The 19,031-nt window shown below is 53.3% G+C and overlaps 7 protein-coding genes across 7 annotated transcripts; 4 read left to right on the top strand and 3 right to left on the bottom strand.

The window, feature by feature from the left end:
• Positions 1–1,905: 1,905 nt before the first annotated feature.
• On the top strand, positions 1,906–2,954 carry TRIVIDRAFT_200701 (uncharacterized protein; the record flags this gene model as incomplete). Its single annotated transcript, XM_014101126.1, has 3 exons — positions 1,906–2,516; positions 2,618–2,736; positions 2,779–2,954. 3 exons carry the CDS (start codon positions 1,906–1,908, stop codon positions 2,952–2,954), a joined length of 906 nt encoding a protein of 301 aa, XP_013956601.1.
• A 1,546-nt stretch (positions 2,955–4,500) lies between these two features.
• On the top strand, positions 4,501–6,611 carry TRIVIDRAFT_71422 (uncharacterized protein; the record flags this gene model as incomplete). Its single annotated transcript, XM_014101125.1, has 3 exons — positions 4,501–4,701; positions 4,798–5,943; positions 6,031–6,611. The coding sequence occupies 3 exons, from the start codon at positions 4,511–4,513 to the stop codon at positions 6,548–6,550; spliced, it is 1,857 nt and encodes a 618-aa protein (XP_013956600.1).
• Positions 6,612–6,921: 310 nt separating this feature from the next.
• Positions 6,922–7,458, top strand: TRIVIDRAFT_60761 (uncharacterized protein; the record flags this gene model as incomplete). The annotated part of the gene is made up of 1 exon (XM_014101124.1): positions 6,922–7,458. One exon carries the CDS (start codon positions 6,922–6,924, stop codon positions 7,456–7,458), a length of 537 nt encoding a protein of 178 aa, XP_013956599.1.
• A 130-nt stretch (positions 7,459–7,588) lies between these two features.
• Positions 7,589–10,196, bottom strand: TRIVIDRAFT_78895 (uncharacterized protein; the record flags this gene model as incomplete). The annotated part of the gene is made up of 3 exons (XM_014101123.1): positions 7,589–9,827; positions 9,900–10,104; positions 10,170–10,196. 3 exons carry the CDS (start codon positions 10,194–10,196, stop codon positions 8,023–8,025), a joined length of 2,037 nt encoding a protein of 678 aa, XP_013956598.1.
• A 2,027-nt stretch (positions 10,197–12,223) lies between these two features.
• TRIVIDRAFT_230529 (uncharacterized protein) lies at positions 12,224–14,703 on the top strand (the record flags this gene model as incomplete). Its single annotated transcript, XM_014101122.1, has 4 exons — positions 12,224–12,246; positions 12,328–12,396; positions 12,485–14,287; positions 14,362–14,703. 4 exons carry the CDS (start codon positions 12,224–12,226, stop codon positions 14,444–14,446), a joined length of 1,980 nt encoding a protein of 659 aa, XP_013956597.1.
• Positions 14,704–15,150: 447 nt separating this feature from the next.
• Positions 15,151–16,563, bottom strand: TRIVIDRAFT_191180 (uncharacterized protein; the record flags this gene model as incomplete). Its single annotated transcript, XM_014101121.1, has 2 exons — positions 15,151–16,323; positions 16,453–16,563. The coding sequence occupies 2 exons, from the start codon at positions 16,561–16,563 to the stop codon at positions 15,151–15,153; spliced, it is 1,284 nt and encodes a 427-aa protein (XP_013956596.1).
• A 221-nt stretch (positions 16,564–16,784) lies between these two features.
• Positions 16,785–18,818, bottom strand: TRIVIDRAFT_186398 (uncharacterized protein; the record flags this gene model as incomplete). Its single annotated transcript, XM_014101120.1, has 3 exons — positions 16,785–17,299; positions 17,403–17,838; positions 17,914–18,818. 3 exons carry the CDS (start codon positions 18,397–18,399, stop codon positions 17,178–17,180), a joined length of 1,044 nt encoding a protein of 347 aa, XP_013956595.1.
• Between the last annotated feature and the right edge of the window lie 213 nt (positions 18,819–19,031).

Genomic DNA, 19,031 nt, shown 5'->3' with positions numbered 1-19,031 from the left:
ATTTCTTGAAGGTAATAGAGTTGGCGAGCATAGGGGCGGATTGAAGTCTAAGCAAGCAGTCTCGCAGCGGCATTGTATCGTGATGCTAAGAATACCATCATACGCCGGTGATGGTGACAGATTCCAGATTCCAGGACAAAGGCGAAGTGAATAGGATGAAGGAAGCTGGAGATCTTACCGTTTGTAGCCATCAGTAATAGATTAGGTGGCGCTCGAGGCTACACAAAGGGAGCCTCCAGAGAGCAAAGGTAGGAGCCGGAGAGAGAGAGAGAGAAAGAGAGGAGGCGTTTTACCGCATGTGTGACGAAGCTTAATTCGTCATCACACAGGCTCATGCAAGGGTAATGATGGATGGGGGCGGACGGGCTGTGTTATTTAATTTATGTGCTTCTCTCTCTCTCTTTCTGCGCGGTTGCGTAAGCGGGAATGCCGTTTTATAGACGGGAAGATACGTGGTTTGGTCACGGTGTGAATCGCCAGTAGAGGGGACAGCCAGGATGATGTTGCCAAGACGTAGCCCGCAAAGAAACAGCTGCAAGGAAATCCAAAGCAGAGGGAGAGGGAATTATGCGAAGAAGAAGTTAAGGTGAAAGAGAGAAAACAGGCGACTGGAACGACAGTGTTCCTTATGGGGCGAGAAAAAGGCGGGAGGCGAACCTAGGTGAGGAGGAGAGCATGAGATAGTGCGCGGCTCTGGCGAGAGAAAAGAAAAAAGGAGAGAAAAACCAGCTGTGCTAAGATGCCGAGATATCGATGTATAGAGCACGAGGCTCCAGCTGGCGAGCGTAAAAGCGGCCGTGAGGTGGCCACAATCCAGGTTGTCGATAACGATGCAGACGGCTGTCTTTGTCTCGGAACAGCAACGCGCTTTTTTTCTTTTCTTTTTTTTTTCTTAAGGCGGCCTGAGACAGCGGCAGAGACACAGCCAAGGTGGAGGAGCAAACCGGCGAGGTAGCGGACTAACAGCAGTAGGGCAGCCGGGAGGAAAAAGAGGCCGGTCTGGCGATTGTTATTGGAGACTGGAGATGTGTGAGTGAGTCTCTATGCAGCAGACCTTGAAAGAATCATGTTGAGTCGCCAGGCAGGTCACAGCGGTAGTGGGAATAAGTGGAATAGCGGGATAGCGGACCCAGCGTAGTGGGAAGTACATGTACAAGTACGGGTACTAAGTGCCAGGCATGTATTGGCGGCTTCTGAGTGGCTGGAGCCGTGGGAAATCGCTGGGAAGGCGGGGCGCGAGATGGCCTAGAGGGGGCTCTGCAGTACTGGGAGGTACATGGCTGGGCATCGGGAGGTACTCGAGATGGACCTGTCCAAACCTTTACTGACAACATTTGGTCACATGGGCAGCTGATTTCCTTGTGCGAGTACCCGTCGTTGAGATTGTAGTCTACCTACACAGTACTACCTTATCAAAGCATTGATCCTGGATGTTTTGCTGCTACGAGTACTCATTCCAAGCGAAGAAAAAGCATGTGATTGGAGAGCCGCAGAGAGAAAAAAGTTTTGCCAAAAAAAAAAAAAAAACAAGGCAATCGATCTACATGCTCATGCTACACGCAACTCTTCGGAGGAGCCGTCTCCCTTGCAGCTGAGCCTCGTCACCAATCGCGGCACATTCTTGAGACTGACGTGGGAAAAAACGATGTATCCCAGAGGGGGGGAGGGCAATGAGGTAGGTATCTTTTGCTACATTCGACGGTAACCGACACTACAGGTCAAGTACTATCTTGATACTAAAGGATTCTGCTCCTTGGCCGTATCGACTACTGACTGGATAGTACTAAGGTAGAACTACTGCCTGGTACCTCCAATTCCATCGTCTCAAAAATCAAGCTTTTAGAGCCGTCGACCAAATGCTCTACATGGACTGACTCGACTTGACTGGTGCCACACCTCCGCCAGATGCACGCAAAAACCGCTTGCGGCTACTGCAAAGAGCCAAAAAGAAGGTCAGCTGCACGCACAACATTTGCATCGACAGGGATCGTCAAGCGCTGGCCCAGTCCGTGGGCCCCGTTTCACTATGTGGCGCATCTCGCCCGCATTGCTCTGCCACCGACTCCGTCCCAGCCCGCCAGAACGCTGCCAGAAGGCCCTGCAGCGACCTGGAGACGCCTGAAGCCGGCCTGGGGGGGGATTCTGGAGGCTCCCAAGCTCCCCAGGGCTGGAGTTTTGCAGCGCTGGAGGGGCCCTACCCTTGACAGATGCGGCCACGTGACCAAAAAGCCCAGCACCCAAATGCATGGTGTCACCCACCACCCTGCTGCTGTTGTCCGTGATCCCTGGATGCGCTCCAAAATCCCCGAGCAGACGATTGCCGACCCAAGCGTACTGGGCCGTATCATGTCAGTTTTCGCCGTCGTTTTTCGTCTCGTCGAATCAACCCAGGCCCTCTCATCTCTCAGCAGTGCCCGCACATTATGCATGGCTGACCACGAAGTCGCAGCCGGCTTTTGGCGCCAAACAATGACGGCCACACCCACCTCTGGGGCTGCTGCCAATTGCCGTCACTCGTGAGCATGAGGGATAAGACACGCGGTTTGCAAGTACATACGCGATACATGTGCATTCCCTTTCCTTGCTTTTCCTCGCTTTATATACGCCACAACTGCAGCGTGCTAGTACTAGTAGTATGCCCAGAGCCAAGAGCCAAGAGGAGAGGAGAGGGGAAGAGAGACAGTGACGCGTTATCAGGAGCTGGTCTCATTGCATATTGCATGAGTTGCATGAGAGGTGAGAGGAGAGAAAGCTTGCTAGACACGACGTGACCAATAGAACCGCGACTCATGGCAACCGCGTCTTCTGCCGGCATCGAGGCAAGCAAAGGCCGCTGCAACAAGGGCCATCACAAGGCTGCTAGCTTCGGACCATCCGAGCTGAAAGGCGATGGAGCTGCTGCAACCCCGGCAGAGAAGCACTCGAGCCGTCTTTGCACCCAGAAGAAGCGCTAATAATGCCCATGTTGGGAGTAGCATGGGACGGTGCTTTGAACGAGTGCTGATCTTGATCGACAGCAAGCACAATTAACGGTATCCAGGTAGAAGCGATATCAGCATGCGAAACAGTCGTGACCAGAGCCAGACTCGTCACAGGTTTCAACCAGAGTAGTGACAAAGACGAGTCTTGGCTGTCATCAACCCGCCAAGATAAGGCGTCTCGCCTTTGTTCCCAGTGAATGAGTCCGATCTAGACAGACTGCAACTGCACAATCGATCGAACCCTTCGGTTCAACGGAGGGCACTTATCGGGCGACAACTACTCCGTACAGGTGCTAACATTGACATGAGTGGATTTGCTGTCTTAGAAGATGTCTCACCTACGTGTGCCTCGTCCGCGTCGACTGGCGAGTCGTGCCCCTATTGGTACCCTGCGGAAATCCCACATGTCATAGCCAGCACAACCGATCTCCAGGAGCTGTATTTTTAGCAATACGTGGTCGTATTCTGAGCTGGCGGTTTGGGGGGGGATGCATGTTTCATTCACTGCTCCACCTATAGATGCTGGACGGCAACGATGGACCGTCTACCTAAATGCCATCTATCTCGTAAAGACATGCATGTCTCATTACGATTAATTGCTGCCTAATCATACCTGGTAATACCTGGTAAATGTACAGAGTGTCCATATTCGAGCCATCTTCAAGGCGATGAAAGAGCATGGCAGGTAGATGCAACAGCATTATCCAGCAATGCTCTCGCAAATCGCGCACTCATAACATATCTACCTAGTATGCACATGATTGGGTAAAGATTGTACCTCGGTTTAGGTACTTTCATTTCCTCATCCAGCTTTGGATAATCTGTTTGTAGCAGTACGAAAGAAGAAGCAATCCAGCTGCCTGTGCATCAAGTACTCTCCGCGCAGAGATACCACTAACTAAACTAAATCTCAAAACTCTATAATATGGGAGTGACTATTCAGCACCCCACACTCATTACATCCCATTCGTAAAATTAAAGCAGCCGGGGTAGTAATGGTAGCAGATATTAGAGGAATATGTGGATAGTAGCAGGTAGTAGCAGATAGTAGCGATAGTAGCAGATAGTAGCGAGAGTAGCAGAAACTAGCGATAGTAGCAGATACTCCAGGAGCTGTGTAATATCTGTTCAAGTAACGGCGATAAGAGATCTTCATTACACGTTGTCACTCCATTCGGAACTCCTCTTCGTCGCTGTGGTGCTGGATAGGTAGCCAGCTTGGGGTGCTGAATACTTGTAGCCCTTCCCTATAATATTGGCAACACTCTAAATCGGTACAATATGTATTATGTAAGCCGCTCCCCACGAGCCGACCTTTTGCCTTCCAGCTTGATAGAACCGTAGCGATATCTCGTGCCTCTGGCCAAATCGAAAAAAAAAGGTGCCCCGCCATCCCCGCCAATCCCAGTCCAAGAACTGCTCAACACCTTCGTACTAGCTGGTTGCAGAACAGCCTGGCCACTGCCAGAGCACAAATCGGAGGCTGAGCATCGTTTAATCCAGCAAGCACAAGCACAAGGACGAGGACAATGGACATCACCAGCTTCGTTGTCCAAGGCCGGGACCAGGCTCTGCTCTACGGCGACTTCTCCACCTATCATGGCCAGCTGTCCAAGCGCCTGCTCAACTCGCGCAAGAAGCTGGGCATCGTGACCAAGAATCGAGGCAAGTTTCGCAAGCCCGAGCAGGTGACGGCCGAAGATGTCCAGGGAAACCATGAGTATGATAGCATCCGCCTTCTCCGCTTCCTTCTCCATGCCTCACAGCGTGTCCCGCCGCGGCAATTGAGCTAACTTGAGCCTGTTGCGCCCCCCAGACATGTCCATCTTCTCCTCCTTACCAGCGAACGCGCCTGGGCTCAGGCAATGAGCATCAAGGCTGGACATGCAAACGATCAGAAGGGAGTTGCCGGTCGCGCCCGGTCTCACATTGTCTCTCGGCTCGAGAAGGCCGCTCGAAGCGCCGAGCAGATCGTCAGCATCCTATCACAGACCGACGTCACCGGCGCCACCACGACCGATATTCTCGAGGCTCGGGCATACGCATCGCTCATCCGAGGCGCCATGCAGTTCGAAAAGCAAAGCTGGGAGCCTTGCTTGCGGAGCTACGCAACCACCTACATCATCTACAACGCATTGGCTACCGCTAGCAAGAGCGACATCTTCAAAGACTTGCTCTCCGAGACGGTCGAGCCATCAATCCGGTTTGCTGCCTACCAGCTCAAGACGCCCCGAACGGTTTCGGTTGCTACCCTGGCCAAGAATGCCTTTCCACGATCTGACGACGCTCTGGTTCAAGAAATCAGCCGAATTGATGCCACCCTTCTCGCCGATGCGAGCCCAGAGTCCAAGGACGGCGTTGCGGTTAGCGAAACTGCCCCCCAGACGCTGACTTGGCGAGCCCACCAGGTCCAAATTGAGGACGCCCAAATAGCTACGTACTGGTCAACTGTTGGTGAGGCCAAAGAGAGGCTTTCTCAGACGGTTGCCAAATCTCAGGACAAGGGACTCCACGAGGTAGCTGCCGCTTATGATGAAATCCTAATATCCACTCAAGATGCGGTTGATGCCACAAAGCAGGCCATCGACGAGCTCAAGGGAGACGGCGTTGGCCAAAGCGATCCTAGAATGCAGCGGCTACAGATCACCCGCACGGCGGTCAACTATGAGATGATTAGCTGGAGAATCGGCCGAAACCGGGTTCTTACAGGACCCCACGACGGTGCCACAGAAGAGTATGAGTTGCGAAGGAGGGGAAAGAAGAAGGACGCAACATCGGCGGAGGTAAAGAAGGAAAGAGAGTTACCAACTGGAAAGAAGCTGGGCAAGCTCAAGGAAAAGGCTGCTCTGTACGATGGAATTCTTCAGAACTTGGAGTCTATCAGAGAGCTCCCCGGAGTCGCCGCTGACGAGGAACTTGCTGCCCGGATCGAAGCTTACGAGAACTACTTTATCGCACTTAAGTAAGTACCACATTCAAAATGCGCCTCTACCCATATTTGCGCCGGAGGAGGGATAATTCAGGTGCAATGGCTAACGAGGATATATAGGCATCTTGCGGTTGCCCGGTCACACGCCATCATTGGCAACTCTGCCAACGCCTTGGCCCTCATCAATCGCGCTCTTGGAATCAGCCTAAAAGCTGTGGCCAAGCTCCCAGACACACAGCCCATTTCTGATGAAGCTCCTTTGAGCCTCGACATCTCCCCTGCTTCCGTCAAGTTCCTGGAACAGGTGATTGATGGCGAGCTGCAGCGCCACCGCGCGATTGTCCACGTCGACAACCTGCGCAAGAAGCAACCCCAGGTCGACGAGTACGACAGCCGCGTTCCCCTTGTCGAGAAGCTGCAGGAATATCCCGTTGGCGGGGCCGATCTCGCGCACATTGTCGAATTCCCTCCGAAAGAGGAGGTGGTCCCCGTCAAGCCCATCTTCCTCGATGTTGCCTGGAATTACATCCACTATCCCGGAAAGGAGCCCCAGGTGGGCGGCCAAGCCGTCGAGAGCGTCCAGGAAGACGAGCAGCCTGCTCAGCCGGCCAAGAGAGGCTGGTTTGGCTTTGGAAGGTGATGATACTGGTGCACACGTGTTGTATCTTGCACTAAAATTAAAACAACGAAATACTCTTTCTAATGGTTCCCGGCCCCTCTTATGACAGCATCTCTCCTGTCCCCTTCTCACCTTGTGACAAACAGTCCGGTGACTGTTGATCTTCTGCTGCATCGTAGCCAGCAGCAATGCAAACAATATACTCGTATATCCCTGAGGGCTTTGTCTCACAAATAGTTTGCCATGCAGATTGGTGATGCGTGACACGGGTAGTCACATTACGAAAGCACAGGTCTCTGGAATGAGAAGCTGCAATTCAGGGAGACTCTGCTTTGTGCCCACAGCAAACACGGGAAGCAGAAGGGTGAAATTGAAATGCCTTGCCAATCGTAATGACCACGCCCCATCAAGTTCTCGTCGATCAAGTAGATTTTGATTTCCAATTTGTATCATCGTGCCTCGTTTTTCTGCTCACCCATCGTTTCTCAAACCCGCTACTCATGGCTCCAGGCTACCGATCGCCGTTCGACCATGCTCCCTCGCCCAAGCCCATCCACATCGCAGATGGCGCGCTCCCCATCCTTGCCATCCTCCTCTGCGTATCCATCATCCTTTGCCTTGCGCTCTTCACCTTTTGCGTCGCCGCCGCAAAGCACAGCCAGTATCTCCAACCAAAAGACGACAACTCCGTACCAGCGCCGGAGATGGCCTTTGACCAGTCCTCCGTTCCAAAATACCTCGCCGTGCACTCTAGCGAGGATTCTCAGAGAGGAAATGTGCAGCAGCCGCTGCTCCCAACAGAAACATACAATAGTTCACCAGGGGAGGATGTCGAGACGGCAATACGGCGAGCTGAGAATGTGTATAAGGGCTCGATCAGCTGGCATGGGATCAACACGCTGAACACATCCTGGGGGTGGATGGCTTAGAATATCAGACTATCATCACGTACGGATACCATTTAATATACCAATCCTTCTTACAGACACGGTCATACAGTCACAGTCATTAGCAGGCATGAACAAGATATTGGAGATTTTCAAAAAAAAAAAAAAATATTTAGAGGGGAGAAAATCATTATCATCTAACTATCAAAGGTCTCTTTTCTCTTTTTTTTTCGTTTGTCCCTTTGTCCATACCCCCAAGGCGCATTGATCCCTTTGCGACCGTCCAATCAATCATTCATAAACAACCAAGAAAACAAAATAGAATCAAAGAAGAAAAAACATCTCCTAGAGGTTTTTTGATGCTCCAACGCCTGTTCCGCCAGCCATAGGTATTAACGACATTGGTAAAAAATAGGCAAGTGCATAGCAGCTTAGGCGGGATATGAGTACATCATAAATACAGCAAGAAGAGGGATCTATGCCACGCCCCACGCTTCTTTTGAATATTCGAACAGTAAATGGTTTTGATACAAGTGGTTTGAGAAATTTTTTTCAAATGGTATTTTTTGTTTGTTTTGCTCTTCGCTTTTCCTCTCCAAGGCCACCTTAAGGCTTGTTCTCATCCTTCTTCTCGCCCTCGGTAGACTGCTCGCCGGAGGAGGACTGCTCGGAGCTCTCGTTGCGGGCCTTGTGCATCTTGTCGAAGAGGTTCAGGGAAGCGACCTGGAGCTCATCGGTCTTCTCCTTGATCTCAGCGGCGGTGGCAGTGCTGTCACCAGACTGGATCTTGGAGACGTACTCGCGGAGAGAGGCAATCTTCTCACGGAGACCATCGGCCTCAGCCTTGTCAAGCTTGTCGGAGTACTCGTCGAGGGCGCGCTCAGTGTCGTTCAGGACGCTGTCAGCGCGGTTGCTGGACTCGATGGCGGACTTGCGCTCCTTGTCAGACTCGGCGTACTTCTCGGAGTCCTCAACCATCTGCTGGATCTCGTTGTCAGACAGACCAGAGCCGGAAGCAATGGTGATGGACTGGTCCATGTTGGTGGACTTGTCCTTGGCGTGGACGTGGACAATGGAGTCGGCGTCAATGTCGAAGGTGACCTCGATCTGAGGGACACCACGGCGAGCAGGAGGGATGCCAACAAGCTGGAAGTTTCCAAGCAGCTTGTTGTCACGGACGAGCTCACGCTCACCCTGGAAGACCTTGATCTCGACGGCAGTCTGGGAGTCGGCGGCAGTGGAGAAGACCTGGGACTTCTTGGTGGGGATGGTGGTGTTTCGGTTGATCAGACGGGTGAAGACACCGCCCAGGGTCTCGATACCGAGAGACAGGGGGGTGACGTCGAGGAGAAGGAGATCCTTGACCTCACCAGAGAGAACAGCACCCTGGATAGCAGCACCCATGGCGACAGCCTCATCGGGGTTGACGGACTTGGCGGGGTCACGTCCGAAGATGGACTTGACGGACTCGGCAACCTTGGGCATACGAGTCATACCACCGACCAGGATGACCTCCTGGATGTCCTTGGCCTGGAGACCAGCATCCTTGAGGGCCTTGCGGACGGGCTCAATGGTGCGGTTGATGAGAGGCTCAACCATCTTCTCGAGCTGAGAACGAGTGAGCTTCAGGTTGATGTGCTTGGGGCCGGAAGCATCGGCAGTGATGAAGGGCAGGTTGATGTCGGTCTGGAGAGAGGAAGAAAGCTCAATCTTGGCCTTCTCAGCAGCCTCACGGATACGCTGGATAGCCATACGATCGCCAGAGAGATCAAGGCCAGAGGTCTTCTTGAACTCGCCAACCATGTGGCGGACCAGGTGGATATCGAAATCCTCACCACCAAGGTGGGTGTCACCGTTGGTGGACTTGACCTCGAAGACACCGTTCTGGATCTCAAGGATGGAGATATCGAAAGTACCACCACCAAGATCGTAGACGGCGACAACGCGGTCAGCCTCCTTCTCAAGGCCATAGGCCAGGGCGGCAGCGGTAGGCTCGTTGACGACACGGAGGACGTTGAGACCGGCAATCTGACCGGCGTCCTTGGTGCTCTGACGCTGAGCATCGTTGAAGTAGGCGGGAACGGTGACAACGGCGTTCTTGACAGGCTTGGACAGGTAGGCCTCGGCAGTCTCCTTCATCTTGTTGAGGACGAAGCCACCAATCTGGGAGGGAGAGTACTTCTGGTCACGAGCAGAGACCCAGGCGTCGCCGTTGGAGTGCTGGACGATCTTGTAGGGGACCTCCTTGATGTCACGCTGGACCTCAGCGTCGCTGAACTTGCGACCGATCAATCGCTTGGTGGCGAAGAGGGTGTTCTCTGGGTTGACCACGGCCTGTCGCTTGGCAGCAACACCAACCAGTCGCTCGCCATCCTCGGCAAAGGCAACTACTGAAGGAGTGGTACGGGCACCTAGATGCGGTCTTGTAAGCAAAATGGAAGACACGAGGGGGGAATGGGAAGGGCAAACAAGCATTGACTAACCTTCTGAGTTCTCAATGATGCGGGGTGTCTTGCCCTCCATGATGGCGACGGCAGAGTTGGTGGTTCCCAGGTCAATACCAATGACGGCACCCTGGACCTTGCCATCGCCCTCAGCAGCTGTTGACTCATAGCGAGCAAACTTTGAGACTGCAGGTGTTCTGGCAAAGGCAGCCGAGCGAGCGGCAAAGGGAGTAGCTCGGGGAAGCTATTCGGAGGCACGTTAGCAGACATTCACAGACGACGCTGTTTTCTCGGCATTGCGTCACTTACAGCTCTGGAGAATCGCGCGGCCAACATGTCGAATGGAATTGAGGGTATACAATGGATAAACAGGGAAGAAGAGGAAAAGAGAGGAAAAGAGACAGACACGCGATCTGGGGAGAGGCGTCTAGATATGGGGAGAAACGGATGGACAGCTGGAGAGGGAAATGGTGGAGAGGTTTGAATTTTTTTTTTTCTTTAGCCTTGGAAAAACCGCTCTGTGCTGCGAGGGTCGGCCATAGAAGCCGAGAGAAAGAGGCAACAGCGCAGTCCCGCAATCCCGGTCCCACCCGCCGCACCGGCATTAGCGGAACAAGTGTTAGTCCGGGCTGCACGCGCTGGAGGCGGTACATGCGGAGAAACGCTGTGGCTCTCTTTACGGAGAATGCTTGCTAGCAGCAGAGACGAGATGGAGCATTGCCAGAAGCTGGTGGGGACTGAATCGGATGCTTGGACGAGTGAGTGTTAGCGGAGGCTGCAGAGGCCATCACGGACCGCGGGAGGAGCGAAGCTGAGCAGCATCGGCAAGGACTGGCCAAGGCCCAGGCTATGATCGGCTCAAGGCGGGAGGTTTTCATCTACGAGTACTGCTATATGCCGGTATCTACTAATCTTGCCATCTTATGTAGTAATGGTACCGTCTTGTGACTGCTGGGTGTTTCAAAAGTGGCATCCAGATTCGATTCGGTTCAAAAAACTTCGACCAGCTTCTAATTTGGAGTGTGGCCGGCATAGACTCGGTACTCAAATCTGTTGGCTGCATAAAAGGTTCAGCCCACGCAGCGCCTCAAACCACCAAAAAAGGGAACATCCATGGAAAAAGCCCTTGCGCTCCAGCTGTCAAAAGCAAACCCCGCTAGCGGCCGTGTTCGACGACCCTGCGGCAGGCTTATTTTTGTCATTTTTGTCATTTTTACTTTTGCTCCATGTCTCTTTTTTCTTTTTCTTTTTCTTTTTCTTCTCGCTTTATTTCTACCAGTACTACTAGCAAGCGCTATGCCGTCCGGTGGCGTAAAAGTAGGATGCTTGCCACGCTCTATCGATGCATGTTTTATTGCCTGCTGAGTGCTCCGTAACTTAGTACCACCAGCCAGCCTGGCTTGATAATGACCTGTAATTTCCCTGCAATGCATGTTTGACGCTCTGCTACCTGAGCAACTGAGGTACTGGCTACCTAGCAGGGGTCTTCGAAAGGCCCAGAATCCAGTCTATGCATGCAGGGCGTTGAAGCGTTCCATGGATTCAATATAATTTGGAGGTTTGGGTGGTGATGGGGGGTGCTCCAAACCAATGGAAGGCTCCAAGTTTGCATGCACGGCACTGCACAACTTGCAGCCTCAGACCGCAAATTCAATCCTCCGGCAAAAACAGTAAAGCAGTCATTAACCATTCGTCATTCGTATCAGTTACGGCATATCATCATGCCATTTGATGCCTCGGTATTTTAACTGCTTAGTAGGACAACTCTGTTTCCCTCAAGAAAGCTTCCTGTCATTGAATCATCGACCCGCCAGACGTCATCTGTCCACTCCACTCTCACCCATTGTGTCTTATCCGGGGAGCCGCCACAGCGCTGCTGCTCGCAGGTACAGGGTACTTGTGCCGTGCTCCAGCGGGCTTGCTGGGGGCGATAAGGCGCCGATGCAGCCTGAAAGTACCCTGTACGGCGCTTGACAGTAGCTGCGCTGCGCTGCAACTCCACGGTGGAATAAGCCACCTCCATCTCAGCCCGTCCAGCCTATGTTTTGCTTCTTCCTCAGAACCCAATCCCATCACGACCTTCTCCTCACGCCATCTCCCTTCCCTCCCCCTTTCCCCATTTCAACTCGCATCTCGCACCAGCATCCTCACGCTTCCATTACAGGACCCTTCCTTTGCTTGGAGCATTGACTCGGCTTTCCGGCCCTTCTGGAGGCAGGCAACGCATCCTCACCAACACCACCCAAACGTGCTTCAGCCGGTGCCTGTGCCTGGCTGCCCCCTTTGGGTGCTGCAACGCAGCGAACCCTCCCGGCCATTGAGCCCCAACTCATTGCAGCTAATTACCCGCCGACGACGCTACTATGGCTCGCAAAGACGATGTCTCGTGAGCGATTCCCCCTGTTGAGCTGCCCAAGCTTCGTTGCTGTGCTGTTGCTGATCATTTCGATATCGGATGACTATGCAGATACTATACCTCCGATCGCCTCATCTCCAGGATCCAACGAACGCATTTCCGGGTCCCTGTGCGCTCACAGTATGTCACCACATGGCCATGCCTATCCAGCCTCGTCTGCAATTATCCATCTACATCTGCTAACCAAAGCGTTTCACTCTCCATCTAGACATTGGCAGTTGCGTTCCCTCATAAGCGCTGAAAACAACGACAACCTCTTTTATCCCGGTGGAGTTGGGAGCCGCCAAATCCAGCGACTCAACACCATAGCTCGCAGCTGCGAAACGATCAAGCACCTTACATTTGCACCACGGTGTCTGGTCGCCGAAAATGGATGGCTGTGCTGCGGAAGCGAGACGGGCGAGTTTGTGGCTATAAGGCTTGAAGGAGAAGGAGGTCGTGCCGTCGAAAACCCCCAGGACACATCTGCTGGCTCGGATTCTGATGCCGGGCCTTCCCTGGGCAATGAGGGCTCCACGACCTCGCCCGAGGAAGCTGCACTCAATATGCTCACAGCGGCCGCTCAACAGTCAGCCAAGGTGACCGCAAAGAGCATGAAGCTTGCTACGGAGCGGGTCAATTGCATCACCCTTTGGTTTCCGCCCCCCAGTGGGCAAGGTTTGCCCATTGACGGCCGTGCTTACACGGAACCTGTAGCAGTCCTGGCCAACAACGATCGAACCGTGACGCTTGTCAGCCTAGCTGACTTTGAGCAAAAGGAGCAAGCTGAACCCCTGGACGTTGTCCACTACCCCGACTTTGTCAACAGGGCCATCATCTCACCTGATGGGCGACTCTTGGTCGCCATCTTGGATGACCCGTATCTATACGTTCACCAGCGAGTTGGCGACTTCCCGGGCGAGTGGGAGCTCAAGCAGAGGATCCTGCTCAAGAGCCAGAATAAAGAAGACAAGACGGATAGCCGTGGAAGCTTTGCAGCGTCCTTTTCTACGTCTGGTGGCTACCTTGCCATTGGAACTCAGCACGGTACCATTTCGATATTCAACGCGACGCAGTTGACAGACGAGACGGTTGACTCGCTCATCACCACGTTCCAGTCTTCCCGTCCCAACAGCGGACCAGGAGCTATTCGAGACATGGCTTTCTGCCCAGGACCGTATGACCTCTTGGCATGGACTGAGGATCGTGGTCGCGTTGGTATCGCCGACGTGAGACACAACTTCATGGTTCGGCAGATCATTGATCTCAACAAAGAATCGGAGTATGAGCATATCAATATATTTGACACTCACACCCACACCATTGATCCCCGACTGCTGGAAACTCGCATGACGAGGGGGGAGCCCTCGAACCCTCCTATTTCCGCAGCCAATTTCTTCAGTGCCCAAATGCTGCACCAGCCACTGACATCAGCTGAGACGAGAGTTCTTGAAGCCATCCAGAGCGAACGTCGGCGCCGGGAGAGGCCGAACGCTCAACCTGGCGACGAACGAGGCAATGGAGGGCTTGCGGCCTCAATGGGCTGGATAGGAGGAACCGGAGCCACACCCACGGCAACATCTTCCTTCACTACCCGAGCCCGTCAGAACACCACCCAGACTCCCAACGACCTGATCAATATCTACAGAGAACATCGAGAACGGGCTCAAGAGCGTGTGCGCAATGCCCGCCAGCTTATGCGTGAAACTAGCCAAGGCGGAGGTGGCAGGGCCGAGCAGCGGTGGATCGATCGTATCAACGAGACCATGGCTGCCCTGCGAGACCAGCGCGACAGGCAAGATTCATCATATCTTTCTGTCCTCGAGATTCTTCAGTCTCGGGAACGACTCACGGCAGACGCCACTATGACTGATGAGCGTACGCTTCTTACACCTGCTGTCAATCAAGTGGCCAGCCGCTATGAGGAGAGCGCCGTACGAGGGACACTGGCACCGGACCACGGTGTCTTTGAAGTTCCCCCCTCACCAGACAATACATCCGGGCTATCTTGGAGCCAGGACGGCACCGTGCTGTAAGTATTCATCGATGGCTCATTTGGATGATTATATATCAATGACAGACACTAACGCAAAATGCTCTATCTAGTTTCATTGGTGCTCAGAATGGCATCTACCAGCTACGCGTTGATCTCTCTGCCAGGCAGTTTTATAACAGTATAACACTGCACTAAAATAGCATCCTCCTCTACCAAGGGAAGCCAAGGAGAGATGAGCCCACCGAAAAGAGTTCTATATTGTCACGGAATAATGCATTTTGCAAACATAACAGGGATGGATGGCGTTGGCACTTGAGGCTTTCAGTGTCTAGGCGCATCAAAGTTGCCCAATTTGGACAACCTAGGGAAAAAGTTATCAGGACCCTCTTTGCGCCTCTGTGCTTTTTTTTATTCTGCTTTACTTGGCTTTGGTTTCTGAAACTTCCTCGTTGTCCTTTCTCTTCTTATTTTTCTTTCCTCCTTTTTTTTCACCTCACTCTTTTTTAATGGTCTCCGAAATGAATGGTTCACGATATGGATTCAAGCTGGGTGTTTGGGTACTAATATTGTCTCTTTTTCCCCCTTCTATTCCCGCTTTCCTCCTTTCTCGTTGTGTCTTTTCGACGATTTGGCATGGAATGCTTGGTCTGCACAGGGTGGGAGTATGAATTTTAACGCGAAGTTTGCTTTCTGATGCCTTTTATGGGCCAAAATCTGGATGGATCCAGTCCACCTGTCGCTGCGGACGTGTTGCATGGTTTGCTTGCTTATTGATTGTGTATGATATCCGGCCTAAATAGGGAAATTGCAGTGTTTCTTTTTTTCCTTTTTTCTTTCTTTGAATCGCATTAATAGCATTTATGGTAACGCAATTCAAGTCTTGATATGCGAGTGATGTCCTATGAGTTTGCCTGGCCGTATAGAAGCCGGCCCACCATTTCGGCAATGGCAAGGCTGCTTGTCAGTCCAGGGCTTTCGATGCCCAGCAGATTGACCCAGCCTTCGTATCCTTGTTCCTTCCTGACGATAAAGTCCTCGAAGCCCTTGTCTGTTGCCGACGCCGCGCCCTTGGAGGCCAGCTTGGGTCGCATGCCGGCGTAGTCGGGCACCAGGGCGCTGGTATCTACTCCCGGGAGATACTTTTGGATTTCGGCAACGGCCTGCTGCAGCCGTGAGGCGTTGACGGTGAGATCGTTGGGGTCGTCCACCCACTCGACGTCCGGCCCGAAGCGGATCCGTCCAGCCAGGTCGAGGGTGAGATGGGTGCCGAGGCCACTGGCGCCGGGCTCGGGGGCCGGGTATATGAGGCGGGAGATTTTGGGCCGCGAGGCCGAGTAGGAGAAGTAGTTGCCCTTTGCGTAGAAGAGCTGCTTGCGCTGCGCGGGCGGCACAATCATGTTGTGGACGGCGACGGAGCCGAGGCCGGCGGCGTTGACCACGGTCTCGGCCGTCATGGTGGAGATATCGCCGCCGGGCCCGTCCGAGACGTCGATTTCCCAGCCCGCGCTGCCGGGGGGCGACGAGGAGGAGGAGGAGGAGGGTCCTCCCGAGGAGAGCGGGCGGATGCCCACGACGGGGGAGCTCAGGGCTACCACGCCGCTGGCTTCCTCGAAGAGGCCCTGCAAGCAGAGCATCAGGCTGTGGGAGTCGACGATGCCCGTCGTCAGGCTCTCCAGGGCACCAGCCGCAGCCAGCACGCCCTCGCCGCGCTCATCAACCTCCTTGCCAGACACCCACCTCACGGGGACGCCAAGCTCCTGTGTGCAGAGCGCATGGATCCTCTCCAGGGCCTCCCTCTGCGCGTGGTTCTGCGCGACGAGCCACTTGCCCGTCCTCCTGTAGGGGACGCCGTGCTTGTCGCAGAGCGCGTACAGTAGGTGCTTGCCGCGGATGCAGAGCTTCGCCTTGAGGCTGTCCTTGCCGTAGTAGATGCCGGCGTGGATGACCTCGCTGTTGCGCGAGCTGGTCTCTGTGCCGACGGCGGAGTGACGCTCGATGAGCACCGTGGAGGAGCCTGGCTGGAGAGAGAGCTGGCGGGCGATTGCGAGGCCGACTACGCCTCCGCCGATTACCTATATCGTGTCATGTTAGCGAGTGAGTTTGACGAATTGAAAGGGGAATACGCTTCATTCTTGTCCGTTTGTCGTGGGATCAGACGGTATAAAATGTAGGATAGTGTTCTGGATTGTGAGACAACTTGCCGCATGAGTGAAATCAGCTTGGACCGCCGCTGTTGAGCTAAAGTTCAAGGCCTGGGCATGGCGAGTCTGGCTGGACAGACGAAACAATCTCGTTGCTCTTCTTGCCAGCATTTTGCCTACCCTTTTTGAAACTGCAGTTGAGCAGTAGGGAGAACGAGTTGAGGTTGTTTTAAATGCAGGGTAAGTCGGCTATATGAGGTGGAGAGCTTCAAGAGGAGCTTCATAGGAAAAAAGGCGATGCCCCACATAGATGTTGGATCTGGAGCAGCAGGTCATCATTACCTTAAATAAATACTCATAAACAGTCATAATGAAACGTTGGACATACATGTGAGTTTGCAATATGTATTTATTGGCGGATCTTGGGAGATTCTCTTCATTTCTCGGGTGATATAGCCTTCTCTGGGCACATCGATTGTGACTCCATGGACCGGATTGCGGTCCAGCAACGCCCATTTCACAGGCATCTAGATATCACTACGGAAAGAAAATCCCATCTGGTAAAAGGGAAAAAGACCATTGATATTATAACCGGACTGATTTTTACTCATCACCCAGACGCCAGCCAAAGGCAACCTGCTGCCATGTTGCAAAACTCGCATAACAATCAAAGTATGCGGTCCAATGTAATTTGGCCGCCATTTTTCAAAGCAATAAGACTACTTCCACACGGCAATCGTAACTGCTGATCGCCGCACAGCAGTGAATCAACATACAAGGTGTATCTACGCCGCCCTGGACACAGCCTCGCTATCGTCGGCTGAGATTGACGGTCGAGCAAGATTTGAAGGCACCGACGGTTCGTTTGGCCCGGGAGAGGTAGACGACAAGTCAGAGACTTGCTTTTCTATTCATGTGTGTCAGCTTTTGCATGCATATTTCGTTTCCACTCCTTCGCTTTCTAGGTCCAATTTAGGCAGCAGGAAAAAAAAAAAGATAAGGTAACCAACCTAGTTCACGAATCCGATGCCGGAGCATCTGGTTCTCCCGTGTCAACATTTGTGTTTCGGCCTGATAAAAGGCGCTTTCGTCGCGGAACAGAGACCAGTCCCCGCTCTCAGCACTGATGGAGGTCGCCCGCAGTCGAGGTGAAGCGTTTCGGCTCGGCGTCCTGGACCGGCGCTGCATGTCGGCGCGAGCCATCTCCATAGAGTTCCGATGGTGAGGAAAGATGGGCGACCGAGAAAATGAGGAGCCAGAAACAGAGGGAACATGGTTTCCAGTTGGAGATTGAGTCGAGATGGGGACGGGGAGAGACCGATGCGGCCTCTCAGAGCCAGCAACACTCGCAGTCGCACTCTCCTCTCCACCATTCGCATGCGGGTGGCTTGCTTGAAGACGCTGAAGCTCTAGCTGCTGTTGTCGAATCATGTTCAAAAGGCGATTCTGCAAGTTTTGGCATCCATTAGTTTTCGCTCTTTCCACCAGCAGTACGCATTAATAATGGTGCTTGTTGCTTACGACATGGCCCTCCTGCTCTGCCTCGAGCTCCTGATGGAGCTCACCCAGACTCGGCGTCCTGATATGGCGGCTCGACTCGGAGGGGACACCACCGCCAAATGGCTGCGGGCTCGCCCTCATGTGATCTTGGAACATCTCGCCCGGCGCCGGCACCGTAGGGTCGTTTAGCTGGAGGTTCATCAGGATGGTCGATCGTCGCCGGCTGGGCGGGGATGCGAGGCTGCGAGCTAGAGAGCTGTTGGACGATCCTGAAGGCGAGTTAGAGTGGTGAGGGCAGGTGGTGGAAGCAAGAGGGAAAAGGCGCAGTCGATGGACAGGCGTTTTAGCCGGGAGCAGATCGGCTGATTCCGACTTACTGCGTGAGGGTTCTCGTTGGAGGCCGGCATTCATAGCGGCAGCGGCATGCAAAGAGATGGACGCGGATCGAGGCGATCCAGTGGGGGATTCGGAGCGGGGCACGGAGGGGACGTCACCGTTGGCGGCCATAATCCAGTAATTCAATTACTGTCGGTGATGGTGATGTGGGCGAGAGCGAAGCTGCGTTTGCTTCAATGTTTGTTGTCGCAGAGAGAGGATTGGTGATTTGTTTGCTCTGTGTAGGTATTCCAAGGTTACAAAGCTGGGAGATAAAACTACAGATAAAACTGTGTGCAGATAAACTGCAGATAAATCTGTAGGTAGCCTAGCGCAGAGTTTACTCCCCTAGGTAGGGCTGATTGCGCCGAAAAGTATCGTCAGGTCCAGGTGTCCAAGTGGCTTCTGGTGGTGGATACCGTATCTGAGCATGGATGGAGAGCGCGTAGGTAGAGGAACAAAGAACAGGTGTTTGTTTTCAAGGCGGTCGATCGATGGGATGAGTCAGGAGTTGTTGAGTAGATGACTGAAAGCGAAGGCTGCCATTGCCATGGTGAATTGATGGGACGACTGGAAGGGGGCGTGCGTACAGTATTAAATCAACGGCTGCGCATTATTACCCGATGATATTATTATGCAGCAGCACAAGGTTTGACTCCAGCGTGATGTGCCGCTGATCGACATTGGAGGCGAAAAGGCAAACGGCTGGTGGTTCGAGGTTTCGTACCACTTCCTCGCCTGGTTGCCTGGCTGGGAGAGCGAGT

Source organism: Trichoderma virens, assembly GCF_000170995.1.
Source record: "Trichoderma virens Gv29-8 chromosome Unknown TRIVIscaffold_6, whole genome shotgun sequence".
NCBI classification, from domain to species: domain Eukaryota; kingdom Fungi; phylum Ascomycota; class Sordariomycetes; order Hypocreales; family Hypocreaceae; genus Trichoderma; species Trichoderma virens.
The sequence above is the reverse complement of the archived record's forward strand: the minus strand, read 5'-3'. Positions and strand labels throughout refer to the sequence as shown.